This window comes from Numida meleagris, chromosome 2, assembly GCF_002078875.1.
Source record: "Numida meleagris isolate 19003 breed g44 Domestic line chromosome 2, NumMel1.0, whole genome shotgun sequence".
NCBI classification, from domain to species: Eukaryota; Metazoa; Chordata; class Aves; order Galliformes; family Numididae; genus Numida; species Numida meleagris.
In genome coordinates this window covers 65,624,077-65,641,767 of record NC_034410.1, presented here as the reverse complement: position 1 = coordinate 65,641,767, position 17,691 = coordinate 65,624,077, and the positions used below count along the sequence as shown (strand labels likewise).

Here is a 17,691-nt window from a genome sequence, read left to right as displayed (position 1 = left end):
CTTGACCTTCCCAAACCACAAGTAGCCTTTAGTCACAAAGATTAAGTGGTTTCACCAGTTGGCTTCCCTTTGGGAGACTCTAATGGTCTCTGACTTACCTTAATATCAGACAGTTAGTGGATACATTGGTTCACATCTTTGAAGGTTCTGAGGGGACTAGCTCACCAAAACCAACAAGAGATGAGTCCCTGCAGGCATTTGGGGGTCTTTGCTGCTCTTCATCTGGTGTTCAAATAGATGGATAGAAGAATGCAATATATAAGAATTCCTTTTCATTCCATTCTGTCTGAGAGGAAACAGCCTGCAAAGATCTTTACTAGCTCAATAGCTCCAGTGATCACTGAGTGTCTGGAAAATGTTTTATGTGCCCCATCATTGTCTGATCTGTTTTGGAGGCTGGGGTTGTAGTTATCCAGATCTGTCATCACTGCGGTGTCCACTGGTTCTCCCATGGACCCAGGCATTGCACATGGCTTTGGTAGCTGATTAGCAGCTGCCCAGGCAGTCTGTACATAGGCAAGGTGGACTAGTTGCCTACAGTCTGCGCAGTTTCTCTATGTTTTGGCACTGACTCATGGTCTAGTAGTTGCAGGTATCCAGCAAGTCATATCACACTTCATTGCTACTGCTGTGCTGATCTGCTAGACTGATGAAAATCTCTGTTAGACTGCCTCATCTCTCTTTTTCTGCCTGGATAAAATTTCTTGAAGGAGAGAAGCTGAGATATTGCTTGGATTTTCCAGATCCTGAAAATACTGCAGTGCAGGAGCCATTCAGTCCAGCTCATACTCCATTTAAATGCTGATCAGAACACTTAGTGCATCCACGTATGTTCCCAGAGAGCTCCTTGCTGGTGCCTTTGCCAAGGAGGGCTATCCCATGAAAGCGCACAGAAACGCTGCCTCAGGCAATGACCTGTCTGTCTCCACCTCCTCACTAACACTAAGGTACCCCAGCCTATGCAAGGCAAGCTGATATTTCAGATAAGAAGCTGTCTCAGTTTACAGAAGGCAACTCCATTTATTGGTCATGAAAACCTCTGGTTCATTTTCCACATCTGCTTCTTCTCTCTACTTTTAGAAAATATTTCTTATTTCCTACCAGCAAGCCCAGACTAGACTAATACTTAATCTTGCTTTGTTAAGCTGCTAATCATCATGAATTTTAGCTTTTACTAATGGTATCTTAAATGATCTAATATACTAATACCTAGTAAGTGAGTTCAGATAAGGTGTTAGGCTTGTGCCACAGCCCAGTTTGAAGGAGACAAGTGTGGATGGAAACCAAACAAGCAACAACACGAATAGACCCAAATAGCCAACAGAGGGCCAGAAAGTGCAGCTGCAGGTAGAGCTGTGATGTAATCTGTCTTTGTGAGCCCTTTGAAGCCAGCAGACCAGCCTTATGCTTTTGGTGTAATGGACATCAGCCTTGTTCTATTCAGCAATTGGACTCTAGTGTACAAGTCCTGTTTCCTAGACCCTTCCAGTCTTATGGAAATTTAGAAGTCCCAGTGTAAAACCTATTCAACTTGCAGCATGTGAGAGGGAAATATCAGAACAGCTCCTGCTAACGTGAGAAATGCCATTACAGGGTATTGTACAGTTCCACCCATTCTGGCCTCTGGGCCATGGGCAAGAAATTGCATGGGAGGACATGGGAAAACCTGTGTGGGAGCTTACAGAAATCTATTTGTGCTGAAAGGCGTTGGCTGTGACGGAGAAAGTGAGCATAGGTGAGGACTTGCTCAGATCACCAAGCTACTCCACCTCACCTTTCAACACAGCATTACTATCCAATGATGGGTAACCGGCCTGATGGAAAAAAGCAAGCCATGGCTGGCTTTTGCAGGCGGTTGCAAACTGCAGTGTTATGCATCTAGTAATCTCATCACTTGCTTAGCTGCACAGTCATTCCCACTTCCTGCTCCCAGCATTTCATAGAAGAGAACTGATACATCTAAATGTGTTGCAGTAGCAGAAATTGTTTATGGGGATGAGCAGCTGGTTTTGAAACTTGAAAAATGTTTCATACAAGCAATTGGCCTGGCTGGAAAAGCAGTGCAGTTTTGAACCTTGGGTATGTTACAAGAGTAAGTGTAGAGTCCTACACCTGGGGAGGAATGACTGCAGGTACCAGTACAGGTAAGGGGCTGAGCTGCTGGAGAGGAGCTCTGCAGAGAAGAACCTGGGTGTCCTGGTGGGCAAAAGGTTGGCCGTGAGCCAGCAGCATGCCTTTATGGCCCAGAAGGGCCAATAGTTTCCTGGGGTGCATTAAGAAGAGCATGGCCAGGAGGTTGAGGGAGGTGATCCTCCTTCTCTACTCTGCCCTGGTGAGGACACATCTGGTGTACTGTGTCCATTTCTGGGCTCCTCAGTTCTAAAAAGGTAGGGAGCTAGTGGAGAGAGTCCAGCAGAGGGCCACAAAGTGTGGATTGTTGATGTTTGTGATGATTACAAATACCTGAAACGTAGAAGTCAAACGGATGGGGCCGGGCTCTGTTTGGTGTCTCGTGACACCAAACAGATGGGCAAAATGAGCAAAAACTGCAATGCAGGAAGTTCTATACCAACACGAGGAAGTAATTCTTTACTTTGAGGGTGACAGAGCACTGGAACAGTCTGCCCAGAGAGGCTGTGGAGTCTCCTCTGGAAATACTCAAGATCTGCCTGGATGCTTTTCTGTGCAACCTGCTCTAGGGAGCTGCTTTAGCAGTGAGTTGGACTCAATGATCTGCAGAGGTCCCTTCCAACCTCTACGATTCTGTGAATCTATCCTAAGGGCCTAGAAAGGTCAGAATTTGCACATATGGTGCAATTTTCTGAGACAAAGCAGTGAAGTATATTGCAAAGAAGTTCTAAGAGGATATACAGAGTAAATCAAAGAAATGAGTGGAGGAATGATGTCAGTATAAGAGAGAGGGAGAAAGCACAGAGATTGAAAGAAGGAAAGTAACAAAAGGTATTTAAAAAATGACACTGAAGAATGGCTAGGAATCATAAAAGCAGCAGAAGAAAAGAGTTATATGGAGAATGGAATGGGAAAGGCAATGTAAAGAAAGAAAAAAAAACATAAAGAGACAGAAACAAAGGACTAAGAAGACAGCAGAAATATGCAGAAAGGAAAAGCAAACAGTGAAGTGAATGCAAATAGAACAGAAAAAAAAGTGAAAAGGAGGAAAATATTCCTGGGGAGATCTAATACTAGGTGCAGCTTTGTGCTTCCCATCTCTTTCTTTGCATCTCACTGCATGCTGGAGACACAACCCATGTGAGAAGCCTCTCCTGGACTCCTATTCTTATCCAGTGATTTAAAAGAATACCCCCTGGGTGGGAATTCCTGTTGCAGATCAAGGAAATACTTCTTCCTCTCCCTAATTAAAATCCTTCCACACACACAAGGCTGGCTCTGTACTTGAAAGAGAGAAATATCTGTAGGCAACGTAAAGCTCATGCATTTCCTATTCATTTGCTCTACTTCTGCAAGCAAGCTCAGCTCCAAACAAGGAATCTCTAAATCCTAGCAAGAATCCTGCACACTCCAGTGTCCAAGTCCTGACACCACCAAATTCAAAAGGGACTATACACAGCACTACAGCCATGGATCTCCAGTGTTAATGCTGTTTTCCAGCCAAGGATGACTTGGCTTTGCAGTCAGGAGATGTTGCCAGGATGCCTCCTGCCAAACTAGTTGGGCAGCTTTGAGAGAAATGCTGTTAGCACATTGCTAGATATAGGTTTCCTGGTCTTCTGCAGGAAACTGCGTGATGACATTTGCATGAAATTACAATGTGCAGCCTTTATCAACAATTGGCTAGAGACTGAACTTTCCCACAAGAGAGTGGAAGAAATTTATAATAGAGTACACACAGGAAGGTGCTCCAGAGCTCAGCTGTTGTGTTCTTCATTTAACCTCTTTGGGCAAGAAGGTAAACAAACTTTTTTCTTCAGAAATAACTTGTAGGTATTTTTTTTTTTTTTTTTGGCAGATCCAAATCAGTCTAAAGGTTGGTAAAGTAAACATCATGTTTACAGATGGGGCAAAGAGGGAGGTGCTTTCACAGGCTGGAGAGAGCAAAAGACACCTCTAAAATCTGGGTGACTGAAGAGCTACTACAAAGGGAGTTGGTCTTCTCTGGGGCAAGGCTGGGAATTTAGGAACATGTGCCCAAAGCTATGAATCTAAAGATGCCTGCCTAAATTTCTCGGACTTTTGACTGTGAAATTGCCCTAGGTCCTTGCTGCCTGTTCGGAGAGCTATAACTGCCACAGACTGAGTGGCTTATACCACATGCAGATGCTTTTCTGCCTACTTCTCCAGAAGGGCCGAAGGGCTGCTTTAGAGCAGCCCTACCCACTCTAAAAAAATGGGCTTCAGAGGAAGCGATGGTGCAGATGATCCAGGTAAACTCACCCACAAATTAATAGAAACAGATTAATTTTCCTTCTTTACTCAGGTTTCCACGGCACAAGGAAAAGCCTTGAAATGTTCACTAGACAAGAGAGGGCATGCAATTCCTTGGTTGCAGGCTAGGGTGTTTCCTCTGTACCCAGGTCTCTGCTGCCAGGATTGTTTATGTTCTTAAACAATGGCTGTATATAATAGGAAGGGTGGAGTATGCTTCAAATTTTGTTTTGGTAATGGGGATGCTTCAATATCAACATATTTGCTCCTGGCTTTGGCAGTGGTGTTTAAAAATTTGCTGAGAAGTTTATGCAACTACACACTGGCATAACAAATATCTTGCCACTGTACGGCCAATGTACATCCATGTCTGTTCACGCAGGAATAATCATCCTAGAAAGAAGCAGAAAAGATACATCCTGGAGGTACTGATGCAAAATAATAGAACCAGTCAGGGAAAGCCCTTTCCTGTATAAAAACGGCAGCATGAGGGGCTAAGTTGTTTGGAACATGGACTTGGCAACATTTCTCTTGAAAATATATTTTGTGCTGAAATGTACTGGGTTTTAATTTAAAGCACATTACTTTGGAAATATTTTGTGTCGCATGGGGAAGATTAGAATTTCTGTGTTAAAGGAAATTTCATTTTTCTTATGTGTTGTGTCCCTTTAAATCCAAAAAACCACAAAAACACTTTGAAAAGTTTTTGTATGTATGGTCATGAAAAATAAGAAAGTAACTTCTACCAACTGTAGATTTTTCAGGTGAGGACACTGTATTATCTGTTGCATTCTCCTTTTCTAGGACAGACACATATAATTTCTGCCTGTTCTCTCTTCCTTTGCTTATGAGAGATAAATGTACATTAAAGCACTTTAATGGGAAGTAGAGCAAGTATGCAACTGGAATTATCATGCAGTATCAGGGAAAACTGGATCCTTCTTGCTTTCCCTTTCTACATATAGAATTACCTTACGAACCAGGCTACCACTCTTCTAGCATCCACATCTTATTTACTGCTTCCTCCTGTTGACTGCATAACGTAACACAACACATCTATTAATCATGATAGCCTTGAGCACAGCTTTTCATTCTTTGAGAAATTTTGCTTTGATTTCATCTTTAGCCCGAAACGAACTCTACAGAGAGAACAGGGCATGAATAGCTATAGAAAAGGAGCATTTTTCATTTCACAGAGCCATGGAAGCAATTTGTTATCTTTATGAGGCGTCTGGTATACAGTGGTTTCTACAGAAGGAGGCTCTTTTCCTGGCTAGCTCCCTGCTCACGTATAACAACACCAGCAATTCCATCTCCTAGACTATGTTAACAGCTACTGAGCCATCATGCAAAACATCTCCCTTCATCAGCCATAAAACCACAACCCTGCTTGCTGCCTCTGCACAATTGCTAATTTTCTGTGCAAACACTTTGTCCGGTGCAGAACAACAGCTGTGATCTTCCTGGAACACTTCTTTTGATCTTTTATTTTCTCTCCTTCCCACTCCAAGAGCTTTTAAAAGTACCATTTCCATTTGTTGTCCAACATCTAGATGTTCTCCAAGCTCCTCTGTCCTCACAGTGGCTCCAAAACTCTCACCGACAAATGATTACAGAGATCATAAGCATGGCTCAATGGTGTGGAATCAAACCTACACATTCTCCTTCCCCAAATATCCATTCATAAAGTTCACTAAATCCTTTGGTTCTCCAGTAAGAATGTTCCTTCTCCAACCCACGCCCCCTCTCCCTCCACTGTTGCGCTGTGTTTCTGGGGCAGCCCTCTAAATAGCTCACACAAAACCATGGAGCTGGCCATTGTGATTGTACCTGGACGTCAGTCTGAAGACAGTCTGCTGCTTTTTTCTAAAGGCATGGACACCTCTGTATGCCAGATGCTTGCCTTTAGAACCTGTTTCCAGCTCTCAGGCTCTCCTTCTGTGCTTGGTGGCTGGTTCTTTCCCTGTGGGTTAGGGTGGAGGTGCCTCCCTTCTGTTGAAGAAGTTCATTAGCTCCTGTTGTCTCCTCGACGCCTTTTGAGGTCTGGACACACCTACTACATGCATCCTGACCTACATTCACAGTAAACAACCTCCCAGATCCATTTTAGCTCTTTCACCAGCTGTGAAAGTAGAGCAACACAAACTTTAAAAAAGTGCTGAGTTTTGTTTTCAGAAGGTTGTGGGTAATACTTAATGAGGGTGGAAGAAAAGAGAAACAGTTACCGCAGTGTCTTTTTCTTGTGGTAGGATGACCATGATGTTGTTAAAAGGAAAATGAAAACAGCATTTCATGTAAGGACAGAAGCAGCAGAGCTAGTGTTCTAGAACAGTTGTTTTCAGGCTTAATGAGATGTAACTCATGTTCAGAGTATCTTTTGAGTGTTTCTCCTCTGTTCTGCCCATTTATGTTCGGTCTTCGTATGAAGTACTACTGGACTTCAGGGTGAAACAAGTGTCTTCAAATGAAATATATATTAACTTATTATTTCAAGCTAGGTAAAAGGAAAGAAGTGCCTGCACTCACCACATAAGAGCACCTTCATATATTCAGCAACTTGACTTTCCTGTCAATCTATCTTAGGCTAAGCCTTTTTTCTTGTGGGCTGAGTTCATCCCCATTGTCTGGCACTTGCTGCAAGCTAAGCTGCTTGCACAGACAACTGCTGCACCTCAGCAGAGCCACAGCACCTTCTTACATCCTGGTAACTTCTGGCTTCTCATGCAAACTTCCTGCGTGGCTCATACCTGAATGAGAGGCAGTGTGTGCTCTGCATCCTTGCAGTCAGTGCAGGACACTGAGTAGTTCTTGTCCCAGCACAGGCTGAAAGCTAGAGCCACCCTGACCTGTGTGCTTTCTCTCCACACTGTGTTGTGTATTTTCCCCTAAACAAGGAACCTTTCTGGAACGCAGGCCACAGCTACTAATCTCTATGTCTGCAAACAGCCAATAGTGTATGCTTTACTTTCCTTACATTTTTCTGGTGTGCTGTCCAGAATATCCTTTGTTTGACACTAAAACTGATGTAGGTTTTTTATGGTATAATATTTTGAGAAAAGCTTGTGTGCTGCCACTGCTATCCACACAACAGCTTTACAATTCTTTCCCTAATGGACTGATAAGGGTTTTTTTAAAACCCTCTTTTTTTTTCAGATGGCATTCTTCATGAAAAGACCAAGCTATAACTTGGTCCCAAATTGTTCTTAGCAGAGTGGATTTAATGACCCACAAGAAAGATATCAGACTGCTGTATTTCCAGTACAAGAGAAAAGAATAACACAGAGCTTGTCCTGTCATTGAACAGGAAGCATACAACTTTCTGGGGCTGCTGAGCTATTGCTTTGTTTGGAAATTGCCACTGTTCATCCTTTCTGAATCAGTGGTTCCTATCAAATCAATGAGGAGACACGAAGCATACAGCAAACTGTTCATGTTTCCATGGGTAGTAGTATCAAGAGCTGTTTATGTCCGTTCTTCACACATGAAAATAATTATTAGTAATTTTATTTTCATAAATCTGTTGTTCTAATCCCTCACACCACAGCTCAGGTTACCAGATGTGGTTAGATGCCTGCATAGTTTCTGTCACCCCAATCTGTCACTAATCATGTTCTTACAAGAGGAAAGAGTTGATATGACAACATATGTTAAACTAGTTTGTAGAAGGAAAATCCACAGCTGACTGATTTAAATACCACAACCTTTCGCTTACAAATAAGAGCAAGTAAGATAGACCATATGAAACTTTCTTTTTCAGAAGAAATCAGATACATCGCGGGGTAAGATGGAAAAACAATTATTTCTAAGGAATTCCCATATGGTATGAGTATGGGGCTCTTTTCCAGATCCTGCTGTATCCATGTGAGTGTGAATTGATAGATGTGTGCAAAACCAGCTATTTCAAACTCAGAATTTAGCACATTTGTACTATTTAACAACCAACTATGGGATGATTTCAGGGCAGACAGATATTTCGCAGTGTGATCTAGCTAAGCAATCAGCCAATTCACATTTCTCCTTTCCCTTTTTGTTCCCAGTCAGCTGTGGGCTTCACAATGGGTTCCATTTCTAGACTGATTACTGAGTTTTGCCTTGATCTCTACGATAAAGTCAACAGAACAGCAGAAGGCCAAAACATAATTTTTTCTCCAGTGAGCATCTCTACTTCACTTGGCCTGATCCTTCTAGGGGCACGAAACAACACTGCCACTCAGATAGAAAATGTAAGTACCACTGAAACATTCTGAGATGCTTCCACATAGCTTGCTGCTCCCTTAATGGCAATGTTGGGCACTGCAGCACAACATGTGTGCTTAGGAAACAAGCATAAACACAAGCTCAGGTGCTGCCTTGAGAGCAGTGCTTGGTGTGCTGAGATCCCTGCCATCTGCTTGCATGAGTGGCCTCATGCTCCCATTCTGCAGGGCTGTGGGGCAAGAGCTGAATGTGGGGATGTGATGCCGCACAGCAGGAAACTCTGGTCTTCCCCCAGCCTGCTGCCAAATATCAGGCTTGGTTTCAAAATTATCGCTTGTGACATTCAAGATTCAAAATGTCTCACCTACATATCGCACAGGGCGGGCATGCAGAAATCTATTCCTCTCCATATTCGCCTCCTAAGAGGCGAACCAATAACAGGCATATGGGGAAGGGCCTTTCCGCGTTACAAACCGAGGTCCGCAACACGCCTACTACAACACTGTATGTCCTGTGATCTTTTATTTCTTTTCTTATTTGTTTCCAAGAGCAGTAAGCGACCAATACTCCTAAGGTACACGTAGCATAAGGCAGTAGCCAGCTCTGGCTGTGTCCTGGTGGATCTTCATCCACCATATCCTAACACTGCCATGGGTCAGCTGCTGCCAAGGGAGACACATTCCCCTTATGAGGTTCCAAGGGACTCTTGCTTAGTTTAGGAAAGCAGTGAAGACCCAGTACTCTACAAAAAGAGCTTAAGCCTTTGTATGCTGAGACAATATCACCATGGATAAGCATTTAAAAATTTTTCAGTGAGATATTTGCACACTGGAAACAAGGTCCGATTTCCATCAAGAGCACTATGGCTTTGATACATTTCCTGAGCTGATACAAAGATTATGAATGATTGCATAAAGCCAGTTTGGATGCTTCCAAAGCAAAATATTTTTGTCTCTCTGCCTGAGGCAACTTTTCATTTTGAAATTTAAGCAATATAGCAATATTATTATATTACTATAGCAATGAAAATACAAATCAAATATAAAAAATATTGAGATACTGAAGAGTAGCATTTTGGGGGACTAAATGCAAGTTTTTCTTTGTACACTAACATAGAAACGTGAATTTGAACATGAATATTGGACAAATTCAATTCTGTCTTTCCAGTCTGAGTGCAGCTGAGAAAATACAAAGGGAAAATACTCAAAGGGTACTTCTAGGCAGGAGGGGGACCGACTTTTTACACAGTCTGATAGTGATAGAACAAGGGGGAATGGCACTAAACTACAAGAGAGGAAATTCAGGTGAGATGTCAGGCATATGTTATTCACTCAGAGGGCAGTGAGGCAGTGGCACAGGCTGCCCAGAGCACCTGTGGATGCCCCATCCCTGGAGGCGCTCAAGGCCAGGTTGGATGGGGCCCTGGGCAGCCTGAGCTGGTGGACAGCAGCCCTGCCCATGGCACAGGGTTGGAAATGGTTGGGCTTTGAGGTCCCTTCCAACCCAAACCTTTCTGTTATTCTATGAAATATCTTTCATAACTTTTCACCATTTATCCAAGACAGCACAGTAAATCTTTCAAACAAGGAAAATGCCTTTATCCCAGTTAAATTTGCCATAATTTGACATCTTCAATTGCAGGCTCTCCATGTCAACAACGCTGCAGGAACAACAAGCCTTGAATCTGAGCTTGAAGGTGCAACCCCAGAAAACAAGTCTGAACTAAGCCGGGAAAGAAAGTCTTCTCTCTCTCTGGTATGTCTTTCTTTGTGTAGTTATGAGCCTTTCCTTCACTCCGTCGTAGCCGACTAGTTGTCGAGCACCACAGTCTGCCACTGGAGGGAGTCAAGATCCCATGCACAAAGTCTGCCTGGTCCATTAGGAAATGCCTGTTAGACAGTGTTACCTTGTTATCAGCCAAGTCTTCCATAAAGTCAAATCCAAAGACCCCAGCAGAAGGAAAATCAGGCTACAAAGCTTAAATTAGCTGAATTTAAACATAACTACAATGGGAGTTAGCCCTACATTGCAACCTAATGAAAATGCAAATTAACAAACAAAGCTATGCTGAGGAATCATCATAACTGGTGTGTTTGAAATATTCCTAGTGTAACACAGATGGGAATCTTAACCACGAAGCATTCCATGCACTGCTTTTACAACTACAAAACCTCAGCAGTGACTACGTTTTAAGCCTGGCTAACAGTCTCTTTATCCAGCAAGGATTTGAACCGCATCAGGTAAGTTAACTGTACCTTGTAACCTTCATGGCACTGACCCCCAGCTTTCCTGTAACCATATGTCTCACTGTTGTCCCTTCACGTGTATTTTCGAGCATCTGAGGTGCTTCTTGGAGTAGCATCTCTTAGGGTAGTATCTCTTAGTGCTGAGATAGTACAAGAGTATCAGGTTTCAATGTTTCTGTTTAAAAAAAAAAAAAACAACACAAAAAAATACCAAGATAACACCCTGCAGAGCAAAAATAAAGCAGAAGGCCATTCAGTTTTGACATATGTCTACATTCAACCAGAAGTGTGACTGTAGCCAAAAATGGCTTATTCAAGCTGTCTGCAAGCTACTTCTGGTATATCTTGCTATTTGCAGCTTTGCATTGCTGTTTTTTTTTTTCCCTTTTTTTTTTTCTGCTGAATAATTTGGATACTTGAGGATCACACTACACACCTTGCATTTTCTTTTTTCTTTTTTTTTTTTTTTTTTTTTTTTTTTTCTGGGCTTTAGGTATGCAGTTTTCCATGGGGAGACATTGTGTATTTCTTATTATTTATCTACATTTTTGCCTCTATATGACAATAATTACCTCTTCAAAGATTTTCTGAACCAAATTCTGATAGTTGATGTTTCCAAAGCCAAATTTTGTCTTACTCAGTCAAGGAGACCCTTAGAATTTCTAAAACATTTCTGAATTGTTGGCTTTAAAGAGAATAAGCTCTGAATAGGTTTGGCTAATTCGCAATCTTTATTCTGCTTTACAGACATACCTAATGTGCATTAAGGAACTATACAGAGCAGCCCTTGAAACAGTGGACTTTCAAAGGGCTCTTGAAGCAAGCAGGCTAAAAATTAATGATTGGGTTGAAAGTGAGACGCAAGGTAAAACAAAGCAAAACCGTAGCTGTACTATCCTTTCCTCTTCCAGCACTCCTTCAAAAAGAATTCAGCATATGAAAAGTCTTGTTCATGTTTCCAGGTTTCTTATGCCCTTCAAAGACAGTTTGTAGTTCCCATTCATTCTTTAGAGTAACTTATCAGCTAAACTATTTCTGAATTAAAGATGTGTTTGTTGTGACATACTGCCATACTCCTACCCACACACCTAGCATGATAACTGCAACAGTACCTCTAAGGCTTAAATAGATTAATTACTTCTGAAAATATCCAACACTGCAGGTACAGGAAAGCAGGGGATGGAAGTTATGAGCTTCACAGTGAGACTGGGAACAGCGTAGCAGAGAGAGAAGTCAACTGAGGACCTGGTTGTAGGTAGAGCAATGCTAACAAAGATGAGTGATGTGACCACCAGTGAGATTCACTATTACAACTATCAACCAACCAGCTCTTGCCTTTTACAGGCACAGAGGCCACTGGCTTTTTTTCTGATTAAGCTGAATGTGAAATATGCCACTTTCCTTTAGTTTTGTCAGAGCTGCAACATCAGCGGGGTGAAAATCTTTTACATCTTCCAGCTGAACTCAAGCTAGAAGTTACTGAGGGACAGATGAATAGATTTGAAGGCTTCTAATTTCTTAGTGGTCATATCCTGACCAAACCTGTCCTTGCACTGACAGAGAAGCTTGTGACTAATGTGGGAAAGAGCTGCAAACCCCAGACCATCGATGCTCTGTGTGCCTGTACAAAGCCTGCGTGCTTGGGAAATCCTACCTCAACCTTTGTGTACAAAAAAAGTCTAAAGGGAAAGATGGCCTCATGTAAACTGAAACACAGGCTTAATGGTGCTGCCCCTTTCTCTGTAGAAGGGTGCAACCTGGCACATTCATTTTGCCACTGACACCCAGAGCTGGTTAATGTCATGGTCCTATGCCCCTTCCTCTCCCAAACAGGCCACTGCTAGGTAACAGTGCTGAGAAATTTACCATTTCTTTGCTTGTATTGTCCCTGTCTCTTGAAGAAACAAAGAGTTGGATTTCTAAGATACTCCAAAGTTAAGTTCACAGACAAGTAACTGAGTCTCAATCCAAAGTCTTCATAACAACTAACAAACACCTGTGTTTTCCATAATTTCCTCCAGGTAAAATCAAGGAACTTTTTGCTCCAGGAGTGATTGATTCACATGCTGTTTTGGTGCTGGTGAATGTAATCTACTTCAAAGCATCCTGGGAACACAAATTTGAAGGAAAAAATACAGTACAGAGAGATTTTAAACTGAATCAGGTACATACGCATTCTATAAATCTTAACATGATTTATCCTATCACTGTAGTAAACATAACACAGCCATACAAAGTTGGGGGCATTCAGCTGCGCTGTGAGGAAGGCGTGGGTGTGCTGGGAACTGAACCTGTTTCTCCTGTTGGGTAGAGATAGCAGCAGGGCTTTTCAAAGAAAACCGTAAACCTTACTGAAAAAATGTGCAAGTCTCAGAAGTTGTAACAACTCAGCATTTTGTTTCAATAGCTGGCAAAACACAAGCGTTAGCCCTGATCAGCACTTTTGAACCTAATAGTCACTACGGTCAGTTGTCATGGATAGAAACGAATTGCAAAGATCCCATTTCACACAGGCTCTGAAGGGTTGTCCTGGCTTTTATGCATCCAATGCATTTTAGGATGAGCTATGCAACTGATAGGTTAAACCAAACCAACCAACTAAATGAGGCCAGATATTAGCAAGCTACATATATGCAGGTGGAATTTGAAACAGGAAATATCCTCACAGGGTACTTTGGTTTATTTATAGTATTTGCAATGTTTAAAAGTTTATTTTTGCTATGTTTCAATTTTTAGTCCTTTTTTCCACCGTACATGTATCATTGAAGCTTTTGTTGCTTAATTAAGGTATAGTCAACATAGCTGCAAAAAGTTAACAACTACATTAATCCAAGCTCTGTTCAGCTTAAGTCTAACAGATGTCTTCAAAAAAGATGAGCAAAACCATTTGGTGTCAATTAATTCAATTTTGTCTTCTTTTCATATGCCGGGCCTATGTAACACTAGCTCTCATTTTTAAGAAAACAAACAAACCACCAAAAAAAATGAACCCACAAAGAACACAGATTTAGTTCTGATCTGAAGTTGAAGAGCTTTGTCTGGGAGAAACTGTCTTTAAGGTGTTCCTTATCTATAAAAAGGAAAGGCCAGAAAGACATACGTTCCTAGTTATAGCGTTGATTGCAATTTAAGACACAAGAAAGTGTAATTTTGGTTACATAAATTTTTTACTTGAAATATGTCTTTGACTATGAAAATAGAAAATGGTCTATAGCTGTGAACATTTAGATCACTACTGCAGTCACAGAAACTATGAGATAGGGAGAATCTGCATCTACTTTTCTTCATGCACTAATTAATACTGTTATCTACTAAAATTCTTTCACTGACTTAGAGGTTAAATAAGAAGTTAGCTCATGGTAAAATGAATCTTGAGCCTTTACATATGTTTTGAACAAACTCATCACAAAAGAAAGTGAGGATTAGAAGACCTAGAAGAACGTTCCTGAGATAGAAAGGCTATGATTTTGCTCTTAACTTGTCTGTTGCTTCCTGCCCAGAACATCTACCTGATAAATGACAACCTGATTCCCGCAGTGCTATTTCTTCCTTATCCCATTCCAAACCAGGACTTACAAATCCCATCAGCATCAGCTTGTTTGGCTGCAGAGTAGCAGTATTAAGCCACTTCACTACCTGATCATTTGCAGGGAAATTGCTTTGTTTTTTTTTCCCCCCCCAAAGAATTATCCCCTCTATACACAAATGGCAAAACTGATGTTTTGTGTGTCATTGTATGTGCAATAAAATAAAGAAAAATGTTTAGCCTTGTAAAAATTATGGCTACTAACAGACTACTGACATTGCACCTGAAGTTTAAACGTCGAGGGCTGTATTGCTTATATGATCACACCACTTTCTTTTAAATAGAATGAGAGCAAGCCTGTGCAGATGATGTATCAGAAAGGCACGTTTAAATTAGGCTATATTGAGGAGCTGGAAACTCAGGTGCTTGAACTCCCTTATGCTCAGAAGTTGCTGAGCATGATAATCCTGCTGCCAGGAGACACAGCAGATGGATCTACCAGTGGGCTGGAGCAGGTAAGGCTGAGGACTATGGCTAAGACAGCCTGAAAGCTGGTTGAATTAAAGCTGGGCAAAAATCTAAACTTTTCAATTTCCCTGTCTTCTAGATTGAAAGCACAATGACCTATGAAAATTTAATGCTGTGGTTCTCTTCAGAACATATGTTTGAGGCAATGGTGGAGGTGTACTTGCCCCGATTCAAGCTTGAAGGCACCTTTAACCTCAATGATGTATTAAAAGCAATGGGAATGACTGACATCTTCACTGAATCAAAAGCTGATCTTTCTGCGTTGTCATCTGAGAAATCTCTGGTGTTGTCAAACATTGTCCACAAGGCTTACGTGGAAGTCAATGAGGAGGGCACCACAGCAGCAGCTGCTACAGGAGCAACCATTGTGAGGAGGTCTCTTCCTCTCATAGAGGTGTTTATGGCTGACCATCCTTTCTTATTCTTTATTAGGCACAATCCCACCAATACCATTCTTTTCTTTGGTAAATTCTGCTCACCTTAAACTTGGGCCATCTTCCAGCATTGTGAGGAAAACCAGGATGAAAACCAGAAATACTATTTTTTCTCCTTATGCATTCTTAATCCTACAAAAGATTGTAGACCAAAATAATCATTGCAACCAGTTTAGCTTAGAACCATCAATTGGATGCTCTACTGTTATGCTCCTTGAATGGCAAATATTGATCTGAATCCAAAATAGGAGTAAGCTTTCCCTTAACCTCACTGGATACCAAGAACATTTTGTTTCCTCAAGGCCTACATATGCTCCTGTATAGACTACAGTTCTCCAGAATAGCCATGTAACGTAGTACACTATTTGCCTGGCAAAGGTGGAATTTGTATGCTGCTACCTGAGGAGAACTGTTTGTAACAACTTTCAGTAAGTGCCAGTAAAACCAGAGCATTTATATTTTCTATGTAGTTTTTGATTCCCAGCCAAGTGGGTCTTGATTAGCAGAGAGGGGCTTTGGAGGTGCTTTATACTGCTACAGTCACAACCAAGTAGGAAATACTTATTTACAGCAAATACACATATTTACACCAAATCATATATTTACTGACAACTGTACCATTTTTTCCCCCATGATGTATGCTGGCTTTATCCCTGTGCTATATAAAAAGGTTATGCTAGAAGCAGCTTTGGTTTCATTTATTTATTTAGATATAAGCCTGCATCTGAAGTACCACCTCATCAATTGGAAGATAGATGGAATATGACATGTACTCCTTTCACGAGCACTAGATCTTTTTCACATGAATTTTTGTTAGGAGCTCTGTATTTTTTATAGTGACAACAGTAGGAACACTCAGCGAAAGGACAAGGTTATGCCTCATGGACACATCTAGTAAGAGAGCTAATTATGACAGCAATTGAGTATGTGGGAAAACAAGATTTTGACTTTCTTTTTACAGGACTTTTTAACATTCTTTTTTGAAAATAAATCCACCCTTAAAGAATCACAACATGGTTGATGCTGCAGGGGACCTCCGGAGGACATTTTGTTCAACACTCCTGTTCAGGCAGGGCTACCTACAGCACATTGCCCAGGAGCATGCCCAGAGGGCTTTTGAGAATCTCCAAGCATGGAGACTTCACAACCTAGACAATCTTTTCCAAGTTCCCACAATTTCAAATGACACCAAAGAGAATTTTGCATGCACACTGTCTACAGGAATAGGATGTAGAAACACACATTTCTAAAGAGGGTTAATTACTTACATAGTAAAGGCATTGGTTTTTTTCCTTGAGTTCTGCTTTCTGGTGAAGTTTAATGGTCTGAGATGCACGTATAGAGATATACGGGTCTCTCCAGCCCTGAGAATGAAAAAACGTTTTGAAAAGGCCAATGCAAGCCATAGAAATTACAGTTAAACATTACCTGGAAAATGTTTTAGTCCATAAGAATTGATCTCCATGAGAATCAGAATGTGGGAAAGATGGCAAAGTCAGCAATAGTAAAGGGAGGAATTCTAGCAAACTGGCTATAGAGCAGGGGTAGTCACTACCATGGATCCAGTAGCATCCCATTGGCCCGCAGGAGGCTGCAGGTCAGTCAGAGACATCTCATTGATCTGCATGGCTGCAGTTCAGTGGAGGACTGTCCCCATTCTACCACTCAGCTCTTCAAATTTTCTCCTCTTTGTTCTGTTCTCATGCCCCTCCAGTTGCTCAGACGCAATGGCATGTGCTCCTCCCATTGGGTGATTGGCAGTCAATCATGCAGCAATCATGCACCTGGTGGGCTGTTGGGCATCCATACTGACTTCATGGAAGGCACCTTTTAAGGTCATCTAGTCCAACTCCCCTCCAATGAACAGGGACACCTACAGTGAGATCAGGTTACTCAGAGCCTGGTCTAGCCTCCTCAGTGTCACCAGGGAAGAGACTTCCACCACATGTCTGGGCGTAATGTCCCAGTGCCTCACCAGAATCACTGTGAAATAATTTTTCATCATATTCAAGCCAAATCTCCCTTCTTTTAGTTTGAAACCATTTCCCCTTGTCCTATCACAACAGACCCTACTAAAGAATCTGTCTCCTTTCTTAGAGCTCCCTTTAGATACTGAAAGGCTCTTCTCAGGTCACCTTGGAGCCTTCTCTTGCCCAGACTGAGCACTCCCAGCTCTCAGCCTGTCCTCGTAGAGGAAACATTCCATCCCTTGGATCATTTTTGTGGCCCTCCTCTGGACTCACTCCAACAGGTCCATGTCTCCCCTGTACTGAGGACTCCACATCTGGATGCAGCACTGCAGGTGAGGCCTCACCAGCACAGAGTAGAAGGGCAGGATCACCCCCCTTGCCCTGCT

At 41.9% G+C, this 17,691-nt stretch overlaps 1 protein-coding gene and 1 long non-coding RNA gene across 2 annotated transcripts; one reads left to right on the top strand and one right to left on the bottom strand.

Annotated features, from left to right (window-relative positions):
* LOC110394455 (serpin B12-like) lies at positions 3,540-16,585 on the top strand. The gene is made up of 8 exons (XM_021388318.1): positions 3,540-3,928; positions 8,442-8,627; positions 10,243-10,356; positions 10,710-10,841; positions 11,595-11,712; positions 12,869-13,011; positions 14,718-14,888; positions 14,981-16,585. The coding sequence occupies exons 2-8, from the start codon at positions 8,460-8,462 to the stop codon at positions 15,383-15,385; spliced, it is 1,251 nt and encodes a 416-aa protein (XP_021243993.1). The 5' UTR covers positions 3,540-3,928; positions 8,442-8,459; the 3' UTR covers positions 15,386-16,585.
* Positions 15,391-17,364, bottom strand: LOC110394458. Its single transcript, XR_002435637.1, has 3 exons — positions 16,891-17,364; positions 16,604-16,699; positions 15,391-15,467 (listed from the first exon to the last, which is right to left on the bottom strand). It is a non-coding gene; the product is annotated as an uncharacterized LOC110394458 (long non-coding RNA).